The following is a 22,480-nucleotide window of genomic DNA, read 5'->3' on the forward strand; positions in this document are numbered from 1 at the left end:
TTGTACTCCTTCCTAGCATATGTTTGTATACTTCATGAGATTGTTATTTATATATATATATATATATATATATATATTTCATTTGCCTTAATTTTATTTAAAAGAGTATTATGTATATATTTTTTATCACATGTGTATTTTTGTGGGACCTGAGGACAGCAGTGAGGAGGTAGAGACACACAGAAGGGTGATGGGGACTGTACAGTTCAATCTTAGGAGACCAAGTAGCTGGTGGTGGTGTTCAGTTAGATAGAGGAGAAAAGGCTGATTTAGAAGATAGTGAACTCACTTCTGGGCAAAGCAGTAATTTAAGCGAATGGGTGCTGATTGCCTCCTGTGTCCTGGCCATTCTTCATAGAGCTTGAAATGCCCTGCCTGAATTATCACGTTTAAGCCTCACGAGAACCCCATGAAATAGGCACAATTATTAATATCAGTGTAAAGATGGGAAAACTGAGGAATTAGTAGGTTTGTAGGTTCTGAGTCTATCAACATGATGGTTCATATCTTTCTGGTGCAAACCTAGAAGGAAGGGATAAAAATACTTGTAACATATTGAATATTTACAAGTGAAATTATTGACATAAAACTAAATATTTATGAATAAAATATTTTTAAAATAAATTTGCTTTTAATTGAAGGATAATTGCTTTACAGTATTGTGTTGGTTTCTGCCAAACATTAAAGTGAATCAGCCACAGGCATACCTATGTCCCCTCCTTCTTTAACCTCCTTCCCATCTCCCTCCCCTCCCCACCCCTCTAGGTTGTCACAGAGCCCCGGTTTGAGTTCTCTGGGTCATACAGCAAATTCCCATTGGCTATCTATTTTGCATATGGTAATGTATGTTTCCGTATTACTCTCTCCATATATCCCATGCTCTCCCTTCTCCACCCCTGCAGGGTCCATCAATCTGTTCTCTATGTCTGTGTCTCCATTGCTGCCCTTCAAATAATTTCATCAGTACCACCTTTCTATGTTCCATGTGCGTTAGTATATGATATTTGTTTTTCTCTTTCTGACTTACTTCACTCTGTATAATAGGCTCTGCGTTCATCTACCTCATCAGGACTGACTCAAACGCATCCCTTTTTATGGCTGAGGAATATTCCACCATGGGCTTCCCTGGTGGCTCAGTGGTAAAGAATCTGCCTGCAATGCAGGAGATGCAGGAGCCACAGGAGATGCGGATTTGATCCCTGGATGGGGAAGATCTCTTGGAGGATGGCATGGCAACCCACTCCAGTATTCTTGCTTGGAGAATCCCATGGACAGAGGAACCTGGCAGGCTGCATTCCATAGGGTCCCAAAGAGTCAGACACGACTGAAGTGACTTAACACGCATACATGCAATATTCCATTGTATATATGTACCACAGCTTCTTTATCCTTTCATCTGTTGATAGGCATCTAGGTTGCTTCTATGTCCTAGCTGTTCTAAATAGTGCTGCAGTGAACAGTGGGGTATATGTGTCTTTTTCAGTTTTGGTTTCCTCAGGGTATATGCCTCGTAGTGCGATTGCTGGGTCATATAGTGGTTTTATTCCTTTTTTTTTTAAGGAATCTCCAACTGTCTTCCATAGTGACTGTATCAATTTGCATTCCTACCAATAGTCCAAGAGGGTTCCCATTTCTCCACACCCTCTCCAGCATTTATTGTTTGTAGGTTTTTTGATGATGGCCATTCTGACTGGTGTGAGGTGATATCTCATTGTAGTTTTCATTTGCATTTCTCTAATAATGAACAATGTTGAGCATCTTTTCATGTATTTATTAGCTATCTTATGTTTCTGGAAAAATACCTGTTTAGGTCTTTTCTCCACTTTTTGACTGGGTTATTTGTTTTTCTGGTATTGACTTGTATGAGCTGCTTGTATATTTTGGAAATTGATCCTTTGTTACTTGTTTCATTTGCTGTTACTTTCTCCCATTCTGAAGGTTGTCTTTTCACCTTTATGGTTTCCTTTGCTATGCAAAAGCTTTTAAGTTTAATTATGTCCCACTTGTTTATTTTTGTTATTATATCCATTACACTAGGAGGTGAGTCGTAAAGGATCTTGCTGTGACTTACATCATAGAGGGTTCTGCCTAAGTTTTCTTCTAAGAGTTTTATAGTTTCTTGTCTTACAATTAGGTGTTTAATCCATTCTGAGTTTATCTTTGTGTATGGTGTTAGAAAGTGTTCTAATTTCATTCTTTTATATGTAGCTGTCCAGCTTTTCTAGCACCACTTATTGAAAAGACTGTCTTCATCCCATTGTATATTCTTGCCTCCTTTGTCAAAAATATGATAGCTATAAGTGTGTGGGTTTATCTCTGTTTTCTATCTTGTTTTATTGGTCTATATTTCTGTTTTTATGTCAGTACCACACTGCCTTGATGATTGTAGCTTTGTAGTATAGTCTGTAGTCAGGACGGTTGATTCCTCTGGCCCAGCTCCATTTTGCGTGGTTCTATATATTCTTTTCCAGTGGTCAGGTACTCCTGCCTGTTCTCAGCTGTTGTTCTGCAAGATCTTCTGTGTCTGAAGGTGTATTCCTGATGAATCCATGGAGAGAGATGTACTCCATGTCTACCTACTCCTCTGCCATCTTGTTCTCCCAAAAATACTTTTAAAATAACCAAAGCAAGGGAAATCCTCAAGTGACAGAAGTAAAGAGAGCTCTAAACCAGAGTGGACACACTAGCTAAATATAGAATAAGCAAGCCCCACTGAAGAGAAGCTCTCATTAAAAAAAACAAGTAACTTCCCTGGTGGTCTAGCAGTTAAGACTCTGTGCTTCCACTGCAGGGGTATGAGTTCAGTCCCTGGTCAGGGAACTAAGATCTTGCAAGCTGTGTAGCATGGCCATTAAATAAAAAAAAAAATTACAAACCACACAAAGAAGATTAATTTTAAGCCACACATGAGGAAGGGTATACAGACTCAATAAATAGGTGAATTGGTGTGTGCTGAGTCGCTTCAGTCATGTCTGACTCTGTGCAACCCTATGGACTGCAAGCTGCCAGGCTCCTCTGTCCATGGGATTCTCCAGGCAAGAATATTACCGTGCCCTCCTCCAGGGGATCGTCCCAAACCAGGGATCGAACTCGCGTCTCTTACATCTACCTGCATTGGCAGGTGGGTTCTTTACCACTTGTGCCACCTGGGAAGCTCAGGTGAATTGGTATCCCTCAATAATAAAGAAGACACAAATGACCTTATCAGTCTTTATAAATGATGAGGGACAAAATAAAGAAGAGAAGTGAATACTGTGAGAACACCTGAGGTTACGTCACCTACCCAAGATGACCTCACTATCACGTGGTAGCCTTGGGCTGCCCGCACTTGTACTCCTAGTCGCTAGCCTGCAGGTACTGGTGTAAATGTGGAGAGTCTATTGAACACCCCAGAAAAGGGGCTGCAGTGGGTTTGGAGAGAGGGCTGGAAGGCCTGGACCTGTCTCCTGTGGCTCACACTGCTCTCTGGCCCGCAGAGCTCCAGGACCATGGCCGCCACCGCCTCCCCGCTGCCACCCACCACCAAGGCGACCAGTTCTGAGAACAGCAGCTACTTCTATGACTATGAGTACTACCTGGAGGACATGATCTTCATGCTGTGCAGGAAGGATGAGGTGCTGTCATTTGCCAGAGTCTTTCTTCCTCTCTTCTACAGCCTGATCTTTGTGCTGGGCCTGGTTGGAAACCTCCTCCTGCTAGCGGTCTTGCTCCGGTTCGTGCCTCGAAGACGGATGACCGAGACCTATCTGCTGAACCTGGCCATCTCCAACCTCCTGTTTGTGGTGACGCTGCCCTTCTGGGGCATCTCTGTGGCGTGGCATTGGGTCTTTGGGAGCTTCTTATGCAAGGTGGTGAGCACCCTCTATACCGTGAACTTCTACAGTGGCATCTTCTTCATTAGCTGTATGAGCCTGGACAAGTACCTGGAGATTGTCTGCGCTCAGCCCTACCACCGACTGAGGACCCGAGCCAAGAGCCTGCTGCTTGCAGCCACTGTGTGGGCTGTGGCCCTGGCTGTCTCCATTCCTGACATGGTCTTTGTGAGGACGCATGAAAACTCCCCGGGCGTGTGGGACTGCTCTGCGGATTTTGGGGGACACGGGACCATCTGGAAGCTCTTCCTCCGCTTCCAGCAGAATCTGCTGGGGTTTCTCCTCCCCCTCCTTGCCATGATCTTCTTCTACTCCCGCATTGGCTCTGTGCTGGTCAGTCTGAGGCCCCCGGGCCAGAGCCGGGCCCTGAGGATGGCCGTAGCTCTGGTGGTGGCCTTCTTTGTGCTGTGGTTCCCGTACAATCTCACCTTGTTTCTGCACTCGCTGCTGGACCTGCAAGTCTTTGGGGACTGCAGGGTCAGCCAGCACCTGGACTATGCGCTGCAGGTGACAGAGAGCATCGCCTTCCTCCACTGCTGCTTCACCCCCGTCCTCTATGCCTTCTCCAGCCACCGCTTCCGCCAGTACCTCAAGGCTTTCCTGGCCACTGTGCTCAGAAGGCAACAGGCCCTGCCGTCCAGCTCTTCTGAGAGTAGCGGACTCACTGCCCAGGAGGATGTAATGGGCATGAATGACCTTGGGGAGAGGCAGGCTGAGAGCTTCCCCGACACGGGGGACACAGGGAAAAACTCAGCTTGAGCAGTCACACCACAGTCCATGAGAGCAGAGGGGACCCAGCTCCTCGGTGCATCCACCGAAGTCTTCCCTTCAGAGGCCTCAGTGACCATGTTGCTGATCCCACTGGTCAGTTGTCAGTCCTCAGCCATCAGCAGTGTTTGCTCTCTCCCACCCTTTTCTTTCACTTCCTCCCGGAGTCTTTACTCACTTGCCTGAATGGCCGCCTTAGCTTAACAGCTGACCTCTGTGCTGCCCATCCTCGTGCTTGCGTGTCATCTGATCTACACCCAGCAGCCACTGACCACAGCACTCTCAGCCATCACTCCCACGCCCTGCAGAGTAGCCAGATTGTCTGCCACCCACCAGGCTGCCCCTTTCCCTGAAGCTCAGCTGGGAAAATATGATCGCAATTTTGTTTAATATCACAGCCCTGATGCTGGCTCCAGGGGCTGGCAGTCAGGAGGGGCTGGAGGGGCTCCACCCATGAGAGTCCGTGGGTGGGAGGCCGAGTAAACACGTTTCTGGTGGTCCAGGAGCTTCTCCCTTCTTCTGCCTCCCCTGCCCTCACTCAGGAGGCTTCAGGGGTCCCTCAGAGCCTACACCATCAAATCCAAGACCTTTGTCCAGTCTTAAGGCTGGACTTTGCACATCCAGAATCCCACACACCGTTTCACCCTCACACTCCTTCTCCTGGCTTTTCATTTCCTGGGTCCCACACCCATTGTTGTTTCCTTCACATTCCCATCTCTGCTCTTATGCTGGTCGGCTCCCTCATGGAACAGGGGTCATTTTTCAGCCAAGTATCCCCTCACCCTTGTTATGTAACTGAGTCCTACCTGCTCTGGGAAACCACTCCAGCGTCACTCTGCCCTGTGCTTTGGGTGGTGGTTGGGTGGAGCATGAGTCTTTGGCCAGCTTTGGCCTTATGTTTGCCTGGCACAGTGATTCATTTAGGGATGGGCCCAGGCCCAGGCAGAGCTTGTGAAAAGCAACTCAACTAGAACATGCTAGAACAGAGGCATGAAACTGAAATCAGGGGGTGTATGAGGTCTGGGGCTGCTCCTCTATCAGCTCGAACTTCAGAAGGGGAGGTGACAGCAGTGAGTGAGCAGATCCTGGGGTCAATGCCAAAGCCCCAGAATCAAGGCCCGGCTGAAGGACATCCCAAGCCTGCACTTGACAGTGAGACGAACCAATGGATGTCTTTTCAGTTTGGGGTGGTGGTCTTTTGTTCCCTGCGACCTAAGGATTCCTGACGGATGTGCCCTGCCTGGGTGCTCCGTGTCTCCCACAGTCGGCATCCTCCCTGTGCACCGACACGTCCACCGAGAAGCCTTTCCCAGGGAGCCCCTGAGCCACAGTGCTGTCTCTCTCTTCCTGAGCTTCTAAAGCATCACTGCTTTCTCCCAGCTCCCAGAGCCACCTGCAAACCCCAGCACAGAGCCTGGCAGACAGTAGTGCTCAGAACAAAATTTTTGGCTGGATGGAATGGAGTCCAGGAGGACATGAGCCAAAGTAAAGTAGACAAGACTGGAAGTCAGGTTTCTGTAATTTAATCTACATTTAGGGAATTGAGGTCAGAGATGAAGGAATAAGATACCAAGCCCTGTGGGCTGCAGTCTGAAGCAGGTGCAGGAGGCAGAAAACAGGACACAGAAAACAATGACGTGACAGAGGGGCTGTGATACACACAGTGGTAGAGGTGCTCCAGGGAGAGGGTGGAGTGGAGGCCATCTCTGGCCAGAGAATGGGATGGGTGAGGTTCAAGAGGCTTCCAGGAATAGCCAGCCCCGGAACTAAGAGTGAAAACAAGCACTGTACTTTACAGACAGTTCCACTGGAGAAAGTTGTCAAAGTTGAATTGCACTGGATTGAAAATGCGGGGACTACATGTGGCAGAACTTAAATATCAACTGTGTGGAGGTGATGAGGAGCCAGAAAAGTAAAAAGGGGATGCTCAGAGGTGCTCTTGGAAAAAAAGTCTCTGGCAGTAGGGTAAACAGAGAGTCCACAGGTCCCACATGGAGAGAGCTGCTGAGTTTGAGCTCTAAGAAGGGTAGCAGGGGTGGCGGAGGGGGGACAGGACCTTACATAACTCCTCCATAAAAGGCCACCCTTCTCTAGAGCTGCTCTGTCCAATACAGAAGCCACACAGCTATTGAGCACTCAGTGTGAAGGGTTGAAAAGTACAGACCAGATTTTGGAGGGAAAAAGAAATGTAAAAATATTTCATTAATACTTTTGTACTAACTCCCCGTTGAAATGCTAATATTTTAGATACATCGAGACAAGTAAAATGCAGTAGAAAAATGAATTTCACCAGTTTCTTTTTACTTTTAAACACGTGTCAGCTAGGAGATGAAAAATTACATGTGTGCCTTGCCTCATATGGCTATTGGATGACACTGTTCTAGACCCTGAATCCCACAGGGTAAGTGTTGAGGAAAACAAGCAAAGCCTAGTGGGAGGGTGGAGGCCAGTGTTTGCAAGATGCTACATGACTCACTGTAACCGGTGTCTGTACTACGTGAGATTTGTCATGGCATGTATTATCCCCCAAACTGAGCTGCCCACAGGTATTTCCCCTTCCCTGGACTTCCTGTTAGAGGTGAGTTACGCAGCATCCACCGTGAGAGATGGTGTTATCAGGAGAGAAGTATCAGCCTGTAAGGTGACCAGAAGGATGCCAAAGAGCAGGGAGGACAAGCAGGACAGAGGAGGCGGGTGGTCTGGGGCTTTAGAGGGGTGGGTGAGAGGAGGCAGAGACCCAGGGGAGCCCCCCCAGCCAGACTTGCGGCCGCCTGGACAGAGCTCACTCCACAGGCCGCAGGCGGTAGCGGAATCGCACCTCGTGGGTAGGCTGTGTGGTGCCAAAGCCCCAGCGCTGGGGGTCCACGGGTGGCACAGGTGTGTCAGGGTCCACCAACTCCAGGTCAAAGTTCATGACCATGAGCAGGATAAAGAGCTTCATCTCGTTGAGGGCTAAGAACCTCCCAGGGCAGATGGAGACGCCCGAGCCCCAGGGCATGGTATAGTGGCGGATCTTCTTGCCTGCCTTGTAGAAGTCTACTTTTCGGCTGCCGCTGGGGGTGAGGAAGCGATCGTACCTGAAGGCGGTGGGCTTGGGGTGGATGTCGGGGTCCATGTGCACTGAGAGATAAGGGAAGAGGGCCAGGATGTCTCCATTGCGGAGTAGGTACTCCTGCCCACTGGCCATCTGCAGGATCTGGTCATCGTTCACCACCCTGAGGAGGGTGGGCGAGGCCCTCAGCCGCAGGGTTTCTTCCATCACGCTGTCCAGCACCGGCATGCGGTGCAGGGCACCGAACTTGAAGGACTGCTTAGCCTCCAGACTGACCTCTCCCAGGAGCCGGGTGGCCTCCTCCCTCACAGCCCGCATGGCCTCTGGGTGCTTCAGGAGGAACAAGAGGGCCCAGAAAGAGGTAGGCCCTGTGTTACCCTGGGAGGCCCAGAGCATCATGAAGTTGAACTTGTCTTGCATGGCCGGGGAGACGCCCTGCTCCCTCAGAAACTGAAGCATGTAGGTGATCCAGTTGCTTACACCATACTTCTCCAGGTTGTGTTCCACGGAGAGTGCCTTATGGAAGAGACGCTGGAGCCGGCCCACTTCCAGCCACTCCCGGGGCCCCAGCAGGGAGTAAACAAACCTGGGGAACAGGCGGTCATACTTGCGAAACTCCAGGAATAACTCCTCTGCCTGCAGCAGGTCCTGCTTCTTGTCCTTTGTGTAGCCGAACAAGCTCAGGTAGCCAGCCTTGAACAAGATGTTGTAGCAGAAGTGAAAGAGGCCATCCTCACGCCAGCGGTGGGTGTCCAGACTGGGCCCTATGGGCCCGAGCATAACGAAGGACAGGGTGTCTAACATGACTCTGTTGAGCTCCTCCAAGCCTTCCCCCATGAGGTGCTTGGTGCTGGCTGAGTGTATCATCCTATAGTCTCCCTGCACGGAGCGGTATCCAAATACCTTTAGCACCAGTTTTTGCGCATACTCCACAAAGTCTAGCTTCCTCTGAGCATCCTTGAGGATGGGGCCAAAAGAGAGAGGGTCCATGACAAAGGTGAAGTATTGGCCCCCTAGCTGTACCGTGAATATGTCCCCATGTTTGGCCTGCATGTGCCTTAGAAATTCGAACATATTCTTCCGGAAAGCCATGGCATGGCCCAGCCAGGGCATGGGGCCCTTATCCAGAGGGGGCTCCTTGGGTCTTCGTTGCCGGAGCAGCCCCCGCAGGCACAGATATCCCACAATGGCCACTAGCAGGGCTCCCAGCACTGGACCCCAGAGCACCATGGCTGATCTCTTCCAGGTTGAGCTCTGGATGTGCTGTTCTCTGGGTGCCAGAGTGTTTGGGAGGTCAAGTTGGGGATAGAAAGGTCTTCCCACCTGGACCTTGCCCTGTGGCTGCAAGTTGCTGTAAATAAACTTGGTGAGACAGTACCTGGGAGCAAAGCCTTCCCCTAGATTTTGTTAGGACCTAGTCATGTGAGAGGAGCAGGTGGGAGGGAGCAGGAAGAAGGACAGAAGGAAGCCTCTTGCTATGATCACAACCCCCGCACTAGCTTCAGACTTTGTTCCAACCTTTCCTGACACAGCTCCAGCATTTTCTCTGCCAAGATTTCTTTGACCCAACCCTCACCCTTGTGACTTATTGACCACTCCTTTATTTACTCTTGACTTCATATATCCATTAATTTGCTAGTTCCTTCAACAGAAATGCACCAAATACTTAACTAAATTTCACATCCACCCCCTCCTCATTCTTTAAAAGACCCACAGAATCTCCCAAATGGAGGCTCCTTCAAGCACAGGCTCAGACTTGAGTCTCTGAGTCTCTCGCCAACTGGCTTGCACACTTCCCTACCAAGTAATACAGAGTGGGAATCATGAAATTATGAAATGTCAGAGATGATAGGGACTTCAAACCAACTGCTTTACTTCATAAGATGGATCTAGGTTCAGAGTGTAGCAGGGATTTTTTCTGACAGTGGCCCTGGCTTGGGTGAGGTGAGTTGACCATTTACTGGGGACCTTCAGTGACATGTCAGGCCAAGACCCTGTCAGCAGGCCCAAGAAGGAGAAAGCTGTGCTGTTGACTCTTAAGACTTTAGTCTAGCAGCCTAGCTCATTGTTGCAATATGTGAGGTTCAGACTGAATTTCAACCAGTTGTGACAACCCTCAAGTTACTCTTTAACTTCAGAAATGACCTGCAGGCAGGGACTTTGTCTCTTCAGACAATCATACGATTTCTCTTGAGTGAGCTCCCGTGTGCAGCTCCTCCCAGCAGGGAGCTGAAAATATCCACACTCAGCATCCACGAACTCCTCGCTGGTTGCTCAGGGCAACCAGAGCAAGTACTCAGCTCCAACAACTCTCCCCATCCTTAGGATATGGTCAGAAAGGGAATTCCCTGGTGGCCCAGTGATTAGGACTCAATGCTTTTACTGCTGTGGCCCAGGTTCAGTCACTGGTCAGGAAACTAAGACCCCACAGGCTGAGGCTCAGCCAAAAAAAGAAAAAGATCAGAAACTGTGGATCAAGTCCAAAGAGCTGAGCTTTGTCCCTTAGTATTTTTTTGTATTTTGGGATTTGGGTTTTTTTGTTTTGTTTTGTTTTGTCGTACCATTTGACATGTGGGATCCATTTCCCCACCAGGGATTAAACCGGTGCTGCTGTTTGGGAGCTTGGAGTCTTACCAACTGGACCAACAGGGAAGTCCCTGTCCCTCAGTTTTTAATTGGCAGGCCCACCTTGCTTCTCCAGTGGCTCAGCAGTAAAGAATCCACCTATAATGCAGGAGCTATGGGTTCAATTCCTGGGCCTGGAAGATCCCTTGGAGAAGGAAATGCCAAGCCACTCCAGTTTTCTTGCCTGGAAAAATGCCATGGACAGCCCATGGGGTCACAAAAGAGTCAGACACCACTTAGCAACTATACAGCAACAACCACCACTACCTTACATTCATCCTCTCCTTCATTTATTCATTCATTCACTCACACTCACTCATCCATTCATTTCCTCCTTTTTTGGAACAGCCCTATCTATCTATTCAACAGATACTTGCTCTGTACTTACACCAGAAATTTTGGTACAACCCTAAATGAGACAGACCTGGTCCCTGCCCTCTTGGAGTTTATGGCTTCCACCGAAGAAGCATATAATCACAATTGTGTTAAGTGCTACAAAGAAGGGCAGAACAGGAAGGAGGATGGGGAATCAGGGAGGTCGCATTGATCAGGAGGTCATTAGTGGAAGACAGCAAGACCAGGTAAATGTGTGCTGTGTGTAAGGATATAGGGGACATTCTTCTAAAGCAAGTGGCAGGCCAGTCAGAAGATGGCGGAGGAATAGGACGGGGAGACCACTCTCTCCTCCACAAATTTATCGAAAGAACATCTGAACGCTGACCAAACTTCACAAAACTACTTCTGAAGGCTGGCTGAGGACGTCAGGCTTCCACAAAAACAGCGCATTATCTTCAAAATAGGTAGGAGAAATTATAAAAGATAAAAAGAGAGACAAAAGAGTTAGGGACGGAGACCCGTCCCGGGGAGGGAGTCGTAAAAGAGGAGGAATTTCCAAGCACCAGGAAACCCTCTCACCAGCGGGTGTGGGGGAGGATTTCTTATCTCGGAGGGCAACGTAACTGGGAGGAAAAAATAAATAAAATCCACAGATTACGTGCCTAAAGCAACTCCCAGCAAAGAACCCCAGACGCTCGCATCATCCGCCACCAGCAAGTGGGGGCTGAACGGAGAGGAGCGGGCGGCACTGCCTAGGGTAAGGACCGGGCCCGAGTGCCCCGAGGGCAATCTGAGGGAGCTAACGTGAGATAGTAACCTAAACTGTGGGACAGCCAGAGAGAGAGAACTATCCCGCGAAAACCCCAACTCTAAGGCACTGCCGGCCCGCTCACAGAACAAAGGACTGAGCGATACCAGAGGAGAGCTAGCCGGCTGCGGACCGCCTCATCCCCCGCCGGACACAGCGGGCAGGCGGGGCCCGCCAGAGCCGGAAAGGGGCAAACTCGGCTCCAGAGAGGGCACCCTCTACCAAACTGCAAACAGGCTCCCAGTTTCTAAGCAAAGACTGCCTGAGACCCCAGAGGGTCGACAGCCGCCGGGAGGGTCGCAGCCAGAGACCAGCTCCCCAGAACCGACACAAAGCACACCGGAGCCGGGCGCGCCCGTAAACCGAGGCGGGGACCAGGGAGGCGATAAGCCGCACCGCCCCAACGCGGGGGGAGCGCGCTCGCCAAACTCCTGGCCGCCGGGGCAGCTCCGACCGGGAACGGCACAAGCCGCGGGCGAAACCGAGTCTGCGCCTTTGTGGAGTAACCGGGAGCCTGAACCTGAGCGGCTTAGACCTGGGAAGTGCACGCAGCTCAGGGCCCGCTCCCCGGCCGAGTAACCTGAAGCCTGAGCAGGGTAGACGGGGAAAGCACACACGCCGTGAGCGGGGGCGAACCCAGTGCGGCCGAGACACTGCGAGCTTACCACACACACGCCAGATTTGCAGTGTTCCTTCCTCCCCACAGCACGATTGAACAAGCGAACCTAAAGAGATCACCTCCACCGCTTTGTTGCAGGGCTGAAATTAGATACTGAAGACATCTCCAAACAGAAGCCAAATAAACAGAGGGAAGCGCTTTGGAAGGGACAGGCAAACAGATTAAAATCCCTGTAGTTAATACCGACTGCATTGAAAAGGACTTATAGATCTTGAAAAGTATAAGCAGGAATAAGGATCTATCTGAAACTGAGCAGATCCCACACTGCTCACAACAGCTCCAGAGAAAGTCCGGGATATATATATTTTTTTACTATTATTATTTTTTTTTTTTAATTTTTTTTTTAAATTAAAAAAAATTTTTTTTCTCTTCTTTCCTTTTTCTTCAAGTCCTCTGTTACACCTTTAAATTTCATTTTCATAACCCACTATTAACTTGCAAAAAAAAAACACCCTATTTTTGAAGCAAACTACATACATATATCTTATACCTTTTGTGTTTTCTTTTTTTAATGTTTTTTTTTTCCTGTTTTACTTTTTTTTACTGTTTCTTTTTTTACTGTTTTACTGTTTTTTTTTCTTTTTACACTGTTTACTTTTTTCTTTTTTTTTTTTATATTGTAAGTTTTATAAGAGTCTAACCTCTACTCTAGATTTTTAATCTTTGTTTTACATATTTGATATCAATTTTGTACATTTAAGAACCCAATCTTTAGGACCCATTTTTACTCAGGAGTGTGATCACTGGCCTGGTCACTCTCTCCCCCTATTGATGCTCTTTCTTCTCCCCCAGGGAACCTCTATCTCCCACGCTCCTCCTTCTCTTCTCAACCCAATTCTGTGAATCTCTGAGGGTGTTCTGGGTACCGGAGAACACTTCAGGAACAGGATACTGCCCAGATCTCTCTCTCCCCTCTTGATTCCTCCCTTTCTACTCATGCTCACCTCTATTACCTTCCTCCCCCCTCTCTATGTATCTCTGTGAACCACTCTGAGGGTTCCAAACTGTGGAAAGCACAGAGGGAAGTGCTTACTGGCTAGATTGCTCTCTCCACATTTGAATTCCCCTCTTCCCCTCCTGGTCACCCCAAACCCCCCCCCACCTCATCTCTCCATGTAACTCAGAGAACCTTTCTGGGTATCCCTCACTGTGGAGAATCTTTTCACCATTAACCTAAAAGTTTTATTATTGAGGCTGTATGGAAGGAGAAGTCTAGAGGCTACTGCAAGAATAAGACTGAAAGCCAGGGGAAACATTAATTAATAAGAGACCATCCAATAGCCTCCATATATACACTGAAACCAAGCTCCACCCAAGAGCCAATAAGTTCCAGAGCAAGACATACCACACAAATTCTCCAGCAACGCAGGAACATAGCCCTGAGCATCAATATACAGGCTGCCCAGAGGCACACCAAATCCATAGACATCTCAAAAATTAATACTGGTCACTCCATTGCACTCTAGAGAGCAGAAATCCAGCTCCACCCACCAGAACACCGACACAAGCTCCCCCAACCAGGAAGCCTTGACAAGCCACCTGTCCAACCCCAACCGCAGTGAGAAACCTCCACAATAAAGAGGAACTTCATACAACCAGAATACAGAAGGGCCATGCCTAACACAGCAATCTAAACAAGATGAAAAGGCAGAGATATACTCAGCAAGTAAAGGAAAATGAGAAATGCCCACAAAGCCAAACAAAAGAGGAGGAGATAGGGAATCTATCTGAAAAAGAATTTAGAATAATGATAATAAAAATGATCCAAAATCTTGAAAGCAAAATGGAGTTACAGATAAATAGCCTGGAGACAAAGATTGAGAAGATGCAAGAAATGTTTATCAAGGACTTAGAAGAAATAAAAAGGAGTCAATATAGAATGAATAATGAAATAAAGGAGATAAAAGACACTCTGGAGGGAACCAACAGTAGAATAACGGAGGCAGAAGATAGGATAAGTGAGGTAGAAGATAGAATGATGGAAATAAACGAAGCAGAGAGGAAAAAAGAAAAAAGAATCAAAAGAAATGAGGAAAGCCTCCGGGACCTCTGGGACAATATGAAACGCCCCAACATTCGAATCATAGGAGTCCCAGAAGAAGAAGATAAAAGGAAAGGCCATGAAAAAATACTCGAGGAGATAATAGTTGCAAATTTCCCTAAAATGAGGAAAGAAATAGTCACAGAAGTCCAAGAAACCCAGAGAGTTCCAAACAGGATAAACCCAAGGCGAAACACCCCAAGACCCATATTAATCAAATTAACAAAGATCAAACACAAAGAACAAATATTAAAAGCAGCAAGGGAAAAACAACAAATAACACACAAGGGGATCCCCATAAGGATAACAGCTGATCTTTCAATAGAAACCCTTCAGGCTAGAAGGGAATGGCAGGACATACTTAAAGTAATGAAAGAGAATAATCTACAACCCAGATTACTGTACCCAGCAAGGATCTCATTCAGATATGAAGGAGAATTCAAAAGCTTTACAGACAAGCAAGAGCTGAGGGAATTCAGCACCACCAAACCAGCTCTCCAACAAACGCTAAAGGATCTTCTCTAAACAGGAAACACAGAAAGGATGTTTCAACACGAACTCAAAACAACAAAGTAAATGGCAACGGGATCATACTTATCAATAATTACCTTAAATGTAAATGGGTTGAATGCCCCAACCAAAAGACAAAGGCTTGCTGAATGGATACAAAAACAAGACCCCTATATATGCTGTCTACAAGAGACCCACCTCAAAACTAGGGACACACACAGGCTGAAAGTGAAGGGATGGAAAAACATATTTCATGCAAACGGAGACCAAAAGAAAGCAGGAGTCGCAATACTCATTTCAGATAAAATAGACTTTAAAATAAAGGATGTGAAAAGGGACAAAGAAGGACACTACATAAAGATCAAAGGTTCAATCCAAGAAGAAGACGTAACAATCGTAAATATATATGCACCCAACATAGGAGCACCACAATATATAAGGCAAATACTAACAAGTATGAAAGGGGAAATTAACAATAACACAATAATAGTGGGAGACTTTAATACTCCACTCACGCATATGGATAGATCAACTAAACAGAAAATTAACAAGGAAACACAAACTTCAAATGATACAATAGACAAATTAGATTTAATTGATATTTACAGGACTTTCCACCCCAAAACAATCAATTTTACCTTTTTCTCAAGTGCACATGGAACTTTCTCCAGGATAGATCACATCCTGGGCCATAAATCTAGCCTTGGTAAATTCAAAAAAATTGAAATCATCCCAGCCATCTTCTCTGACCACAATGCAGTAAGATTAGACCTCAATTACAGGAAAAAAACTATTAAAAGTTCCAACATATGGAGGCTAAACAACACGCTTCTGAATAACCAACAAATCACAGAAGAAATCAAAAAAGAAATCAAATTATGCATAGAAACGAATGAAAATGAAAACACAACAACCCAAAACCTATGGGACACTGTAAAAGCCATACTAAGGGGAAGGTTCATAGCAATACAGGCGTACCTCAAGAAACAAGAAAAAAATCAAATAAATCAACTAACTCTACACCTAAAGCAACTAGAGAAGGAAGAAATGAAAAACCCCAGGGTCAGTAGAAGGAAAGAAATCTTAAAAATTAGGGCAGAAATAAATGCAAAAGAAACAAAAGAGACCATAGCAAAAATCAACAAAACTAAAAGCTGGTTTTTCGAGAAGATAAACAAAATTGACAAGCCATTAGCCAGACTCATCAAGAAACAACGGGAGAAGAATCAGATCAACAAAATTAGAAATGAAAATGGAGAGATCACAACAGACTCCACAGAAATACAAAGGATCATAAGAGACTACTACCAACAGCTATATGCCAATAAAATGGACAACTTGGAAGAAATGGACAAATTCTTAGAAAAGTATAACTTTCCAAAACTGAACCAGGAAGAAATAGAAGATCTTAACAGACCCATCACAAGCACGGAAATCGAAACTGTAATCAGAAATCTTCCAGCAAACAAAAGCCCAGGACCAGACGGCTTCACAGCGGAATTCTACCAAAAATTTAGAGAAGAGCTAACACCTATCCTACTCAAACTCTTCCAGAAAATTGCAGAAGATGGTAAACTTCCAAACTCATTCTATGAGGCCACCATCACCCTAATTCCAAAACCAGACAAAGATGTCACAAAAAAGGAAAACTACAGGCCAATATCACTGATGAACATAGATGCAAAAATCCTTAATAAAATTCTAGCAAACAGAATCCAACATCATATTAAAAAGATCATACATCATGACCAAGTGGGTTTTATCCCAGGACTGCAAGGTTTTTTTAACATCCGCAAATCAATCAATGTAATACACCACATTAACAAATTGAAAGAAAAAAACCATATGGTTATCTCAATAGATGCAGAAAAAGCCTTTGACAAAATTCAGCATCCATTTATGATAAAAACCCTCCAGAAAGCAGGAATAGAAGGAACATATCTCAACATAATAAAAGCTATATATGACAAACCCACAGCAAACATTATCCTCAATGGTGAAAAATTGAAAGCATTTCCCCTAAAGTCAGGAACAAGGCAAGGATGCCCACTCTCACCACTACTATTCAACATAGTTTTGGAAGTTTTGGCCACAGCAATCAGAGCTGAAAAAGAAATAAAAGGAATACAGATAGGAAAAGAAGAAGTAAAACTCTCACTGTTTGCAGATGACATGATCCTCTACATAGAAAACCCTAAAGACTCTACTAGAAAATTACTAGAGTTGATCAATGAATATAGTAAAGTTGCAGGATATAAAATTAACACACAGAAATCCCTTGCATTCCTATACTCCAAGAATGAGAAAACAGAAAGAGAAATTAAGGAAACAATACCATTCACCATTGCAACAAAAAGAATAAAATACTTAGGAATATATCTACCTAAAGAAACAAAAGACTTATATATAGAAAACTATAAAACACTGATGAAAGAAATCAAAGAGGACACAAACAGATGGAGAAATATACCGTGTTCATGGATTGGAAGAATTAATATAGCGAAAATGAGTATACTACCCAAAGCAATCTATAGATTCAATGCAATCCCTATCAAGCTACCAATGGTATTTTTCACAGAACTAGAACAAATCATCTCACAATTTGTATGGAAATATAAGAGACCTCGAATAGCTAAAGCAATCTTGAGGAAGAAGAATGGAACTGGAGGAATCAACCTGCCTGACTTCAGGCTCTACTACAAAGCCACAGTCATCAAGACAGTATGGTACTGGCACAAAGATAGAAATATAGATCAATGGAACAAAATAGAAAGCCCAGAGATAAACCCACGCACGTATGGACACCTTATCTTCGACAAAGGAGGCAAGAATATACAATGGAGAAAAGACAATCTCTTTAACAAGTGGTGCTGGGAAAACTGGTCAACCACTTGTAAAAGAATGAAACTAGAACACTTCCTAACACCGTACACAAAAATAAACTCAAAATGGATTAAAGATCTAAACGTAAGACCAGAAACTATAAAACTCCTAGAGGAAAACATAGGCAAAACACTCTCTGACATAAATCACAGCAGGATCCTCCATGACCCACCTCCCAGAATATGGGAAATAAAAGCAAAAATAAACAAATGGGACCTAATTAAAATTAAAAGCTTTTGCACAACAAAGGAAACTATAAGCAAGGTGAAAAGACAGCCTTCAGAATGGGAGAAAATAATAGCAAATGAAGCAACAGACAAACAATTAATCTCAAAAATATACAAGCAACTCCTGCAGCTGAATTCCAGAAAAATAAACGACCCAATCAAAAAATGGGCCAAAGAACTAAACAGACATTTCTCCAAAGAAGACATACAGATGGCTAACAAACACATGAAAAGATGCTCAACATCACTCATTATTAGAGAAATGCAAATCAAAACCACAATGAGGTATCATTTCACACCAGTCAGAATGGCTGCTATCCAAAAGTCTACAAGCAATAAATGCTGGAGAGGGTGTGGAGAAAAGGGAACCCTCTTACACTGTTGGTGGGAATGCAAACTAGTACAGCCACTATGGAGAACAGTGTGGAGATTCCTTAAAAAACTGGGAATAGAACTGCCATATAACCCAGCAATCCCACTGCTGGGCATATACACCGAGGAAACCAGAATTGAAAGAGACACGTGTACCCCAATGTTCATCGCAGCACTGTTTACAATAGCCAGGACATGGAAGCAACCTAGATGTCCATCAGCAGACGAATGGATAAGGAAGCTGTGGTACATATACACAATGGAATATTACTCAGCCATTAAAAAAAATACATTTGAATCGGTTCTACTGAGATGGATGAAACTGGAGCCCATAATACAGAGTGAAGTAAGCCAGAAAGAAAAACAACAATACAGTATACTAATGCATATATATGGAATTTGAAAGATGGTAACAATAACCCTATATGCGAGACAGAATAAGAGACACAGATGCATGGAACAATTTTATGGACTCTGAGGGAGAAGGTGAGGGTGGGACGTTCTGGGAGAATAGCATTGAAACATGTATATTATCGTATGTGAAACAGAACACCATTCCATGTTCGATGCATGAGACAAGGGCTCAGGGCCGGGGCAATGGGATGACCCAGAGGGATGGGATGGGGAGGGAGGTGGGTGGGGGGTCCAGGAAGGGGAACACATGTAAACCCATGGCTGATTCATGTCAATGTATGGCAAAAACTATTACAATATTGTAAAGTAATTAGCCCCCAACTAAAATAAATAAATTTATAAAATAAAAAAAATAAAAAAAAAAATAAAGCAAGTGGCAGGATCATTCCAAGAAGGCCAGTGTGGCCAGAGTGTTCAGAGCGGGAGGAGTCTCCAGCTCAGTGCGAATTTGAGCTCTGACCCATCACTTGTGCACTGAACTCTTCTCATGCCAGCAGGTCCAACCACCCTTGTGTATGGGACCAGCCCACCAGGGCCACTGAAGGGTGGCCTGCCTCAGGGTATTGGCCCAGGCACTGCCCTCCTAACCCTCTGGAGTGGCTGGGACCCAGCTGTCCAGAGTGTGCACCGCAAGCCTGTGGTGAGTCTCAGCCTTACACAGTCTGGCCGTAGCTCCGGGCAGGGTGGGGGTGTCATCACAATGGATTTGCAGGGCTGTCTGGGAGCCTTGCAGTACAGAATGAAGCAGGGGAAAAGCTAATAGAGTTTTGCCAAGAGAATGCACTGGTCATAGCAAACACCCTCTTCCAACAACACAAGAGAAGACTCTACAGATGGACATCACCAGATGGTCAATACCAAAATGAGATTGATTATATTCTTTGAAATCAAAGACGGAGAAGCTCTATACATAAGTCAGCAAAAACAAGACCCAGAGGTGACTGTGGCTCAGATCATGTACTCCTTAGTGCCAAATTCAGACTTATACTGAAGAAAGTAGGGAAAACCACTAGACCATTCAGGTCTGACCTAAATCAAATCCCTTACGATTATACAGTGGAAGAGACAAATAGATTCAAGGAATTAGATCTGATAGAGTGCCTGAAGAACTATGGACGGAGGTTCGTGACATTGTGCAGCAGGCAGTGATCAAGACCATCCCCAAGAAAAAGAAATGCAAAGGGCAAAATGGTTGTCTGAGGAGGCCTTACAAATAGCTGAGAAGAGAAGCGAAAGGCAAAGGAGAAAAGCAAAGATATACCCATTTGAATGCAGACTTCCAAAGAATAGCAAGGAGAGATAAGAAAACCTTCCTCAGTGATCAATGCAAAGAAATAGAGGAAAACAATAGAATAGGAAAGACTAGAGATCTTTTCAAGAAAATTACAGATACCAAGGGAACATTTCATGCAAAGATGAGCAGAATAAAGGACAGAAATGGGATGGACCTAACAGAAGCAGAAGATATTAAGAAGAGGTGGCAAGAAGATACAGAAGAACTGTACAGAGAAGATCTTCATGACCCAGATAAGCACGATGATGTGATCACTCACCTAGAGCCAGACATCCTGAAATGTGAAGTCAAGTGGGCCTTAGGAAGCATCACTATGAACAAAGCTAGTGGAGGTGACAGAATTCCAGCTGAGCTATTTCAAATCCTAAAAGATGATGCTGTGAAAGTGCTGCACTCAATACGCCAGCAAATCTGGAAAACTCAGCAGTGGCCACAGGACTGGAAAAGGTCAGTTTTCATTCCAATCCCTAAGAAAGACAATGCCAACGAATGCTCAAACTACTGCACAATTGCACTCAGTCTCACATGTGAGCAAAGTAATGCTCAAAATTCTCCAAGCCAGGCTTCAACAATACATGAACCGAGAACTTCCAGATATTCAAGCTGGATTTAGAAAAGGCAGAGGAACCAGAGATCAAAATACCCACATCCGTTGGATCATCGAAAAAGCAAGAGAGTACCAGAAAAACATCTATTTCTGCTTTATTGACTACACCAAAGCCTTTGACTGTGTGGATCGCAATAAACTGTGGAAAATTCTGAAAGAGGTGGGAATACCAGACCACCTTACCTGCCTCCTGAGAAATCTCTATGCAGGTCAAGAAGCAACAGTTAGAACTGGACATGGAACAACAGACTGGTTCCAAATGGGGAAAGGAGTACGTCAAGGCTGTATATTGTCACCCTGCTTATTTAACTTATATGCAGAGTACATCATGAGAAATGCCAGGCTGGATGAAGCACAAGCTGGAATCAAGACTGCTGGGAGAAATATCAATAACCTCAGATATACAAATGATACCACCCTTATGGTAGAAAGTGAAGAAGAACTAAAGAGTCTCTTGATGAAAGTGAAAGAGGAGAGTGAGAAAGTTGGCTTAAAACTCAACATTCAGAAAAGTAAGATCATGGCATCTGGTCCCATCACTTCATGGCAAATAGATGGGGAAACAGTGAGAGACTTTATTTTGGGGGGCTCCAAGATCACTATAGATGGTGACTGCAGCCATGAAATTAACAGATGCTTACTCCTTGGAAGAAAAGCTATCACCAACCTAGACAGCATATTAAAAAGCAGAGACATTACTTTAACAAAGGTCTGTCTAGTCAAAGCTTTGGTTTTTCCAGTAGTCATGTATGGATGTGAGAGTTGGACTATAAAGAAAGCTGAGAGCTGAAGAATTGATGGTTTTGAACTGTGGTGTTGGAGAAGACTCTCGAGAGTCCCTTGGACAGCAAGGAGATCCAACCAGTCCATCCTAAAGGAAATCAGTCCTGAATATTCGTTGGAAGGACTAATGTTAAAGCTGAAACTCCAATTTTTTGGCCATGTGATGTGAAGAACTGACTCATTTGAAAAAACCCTGATGCTGGGAAAGACTGAGGGCAGGAGGAGAAGGGGATGACAGAGGATGAGATGGTTGAATGGCATCACTGATTCAATGGACATGTGTTTGAGTAGACTCCTGGAGTTGGTGATGGTCAGGGAGGCCTGGCATGCTGCGGTTCATGGGGTTGCAAAGAGTCAGACACAACTGAGCGACTGAACTGAACTGGGGGGATCAACGACCTGCAGAGGCGTCCTCTGGGCTCCCTAGAGGGACCTCGGGTCTGGGGGTCGGAAGGCCATTTCTGCTGCTCCGGCCTGCGCCTAATGGTGACTTTAGGTGGGCGCTGCTGGGGGTCCTCAGTCTGGAGGCACTCTATGGCAGTAAATCTGGGGACCTTGGGTCTCTGTCCTGTTCATGGCCTCTGCTGGTCATGCCTCTTGCCACCATGACTGCTTACGTTTTTACCATTTAAGATTTTTACCATTTTTATTTTAAGAATTTACCATGAGCCAAGAATTAAGCCAAATGCTTAACATCTGTTATGCAGTCTAGCTCCCATAACCCACATCATGGATCTCTAGGACCACCTTCACGTTCAGAGAATTGCCTAGAACAACCCAGAGGACTTGGCCTATAGTTTTACTCATAACTGAAATTGATTACAGTGGTTTATTAAAGATACAGAGTCAAATCATCAGGGGAAAAGACACAGATGGAGTCTGCAAGAGTCTATGTGCAAGCTTCCTAATGCTTCCTTAGAGAAGGATTTACGGAAGAAACTAGAAAATACCCTGAGATGAATGACAATAAAAACCAAAGTTTACGGCATATAGTGACATTAGTCCTCAGATGAAAAATTACAGATGTAATTAGATTTGGGCAATTATAGATTATTGTAGGGATTCCCTGGTAGCTCAGCTGGTAAAGAACCCACCTGCAATGAAGGAGACCCCAGTTCGATTCCTGGGTCAGGAAGATTTCCCTGGAGAAGGGATAGGCTACCCACTCCAGTATTCTCGGACTTCCCCGGTGGCTCAGCTGGTAAAGAA

General features: G+C 45.4%; 3 protein-coding genes across 6 annotated transcripts in view; 2 read left to right on the top strand and 1 right to left on the bottom strand.

Annotated features, from left to right (window-relative positions):
• Positions 1-6,920, top strand: part of LOC145520667 (atypical chemokine receptor 2-like) — a 58,973-nt gene extending 52,053 nt beyond the window's left edge. For 3 of the 4 annotated variants that reach the window (XM_081527723.1, XM_081527724.1, XM_081527725.1), the window contains one exon: positions 3,477-6,920. In XM_081527723.1, coding sequence (XP_081383849.1) covers positions 3,489-4,631 — 1,143 coding nt within the window. In that variant the 5' untranslated portion in view covers positions 3,477-3,488 and the 3' untranslated portion in view covers positions 4,632-6,920. Of the gene's footprint in view, positions 1-799; positions 839-3,476 lie in introns of those variants that run through there. The other variant, XM_081527721.1, reaches the window with a different exon arrangement.
• The window catches only part of GASK1A (golgi associated kinase 1A), a 230,190-nt gene that overhangs the window by 52,053 nt on the left and 155,657 nt on the right, over positions 1-22,480 (top strand). The gene's annotated exons all lie outside the window — the stretch shown is intronic.
• CYP8B1 (cytochrome P450 family 8 subfamily B member 1) lies at positions 6,154-8,922 on the bottom strand. Its single transcript, XM_081527720.1, has one exon. It carries the CDS (start codon positions 8,920-8,922, stop codon positions 7,423-7,425), a length of 1,500 nt encoding a protein of 499 aa, XP_081383846.1. The 3' UTR covers positions 6,154-7,422.

Source organism: Giraffa tippelskirchi, chromosome 9 (genome assembly GCF_054371585.1).
Source record: "Giraffa tippelskirchi isolate mGirTip1 chromosome 9, T2T-mGirTip1v1.2.pri, whole genome shotgun sequence".
Lineage (NCBI taxonomy): Eukaryota > Metazoa > Chordata > Mammalia > Artiodactyla > Giraffidae > Giraffa > Giraffa tippelskirchi.

Coding starts and splice junctions, on each gene's coding strand:
- CYP8B1 (XM_081527720.1), bottom strand. CDS start 8,922: ATGGTGCTCTGGGGTCCAGTGCTGGGAGCCCTGCTAGTGGCCATTGTG.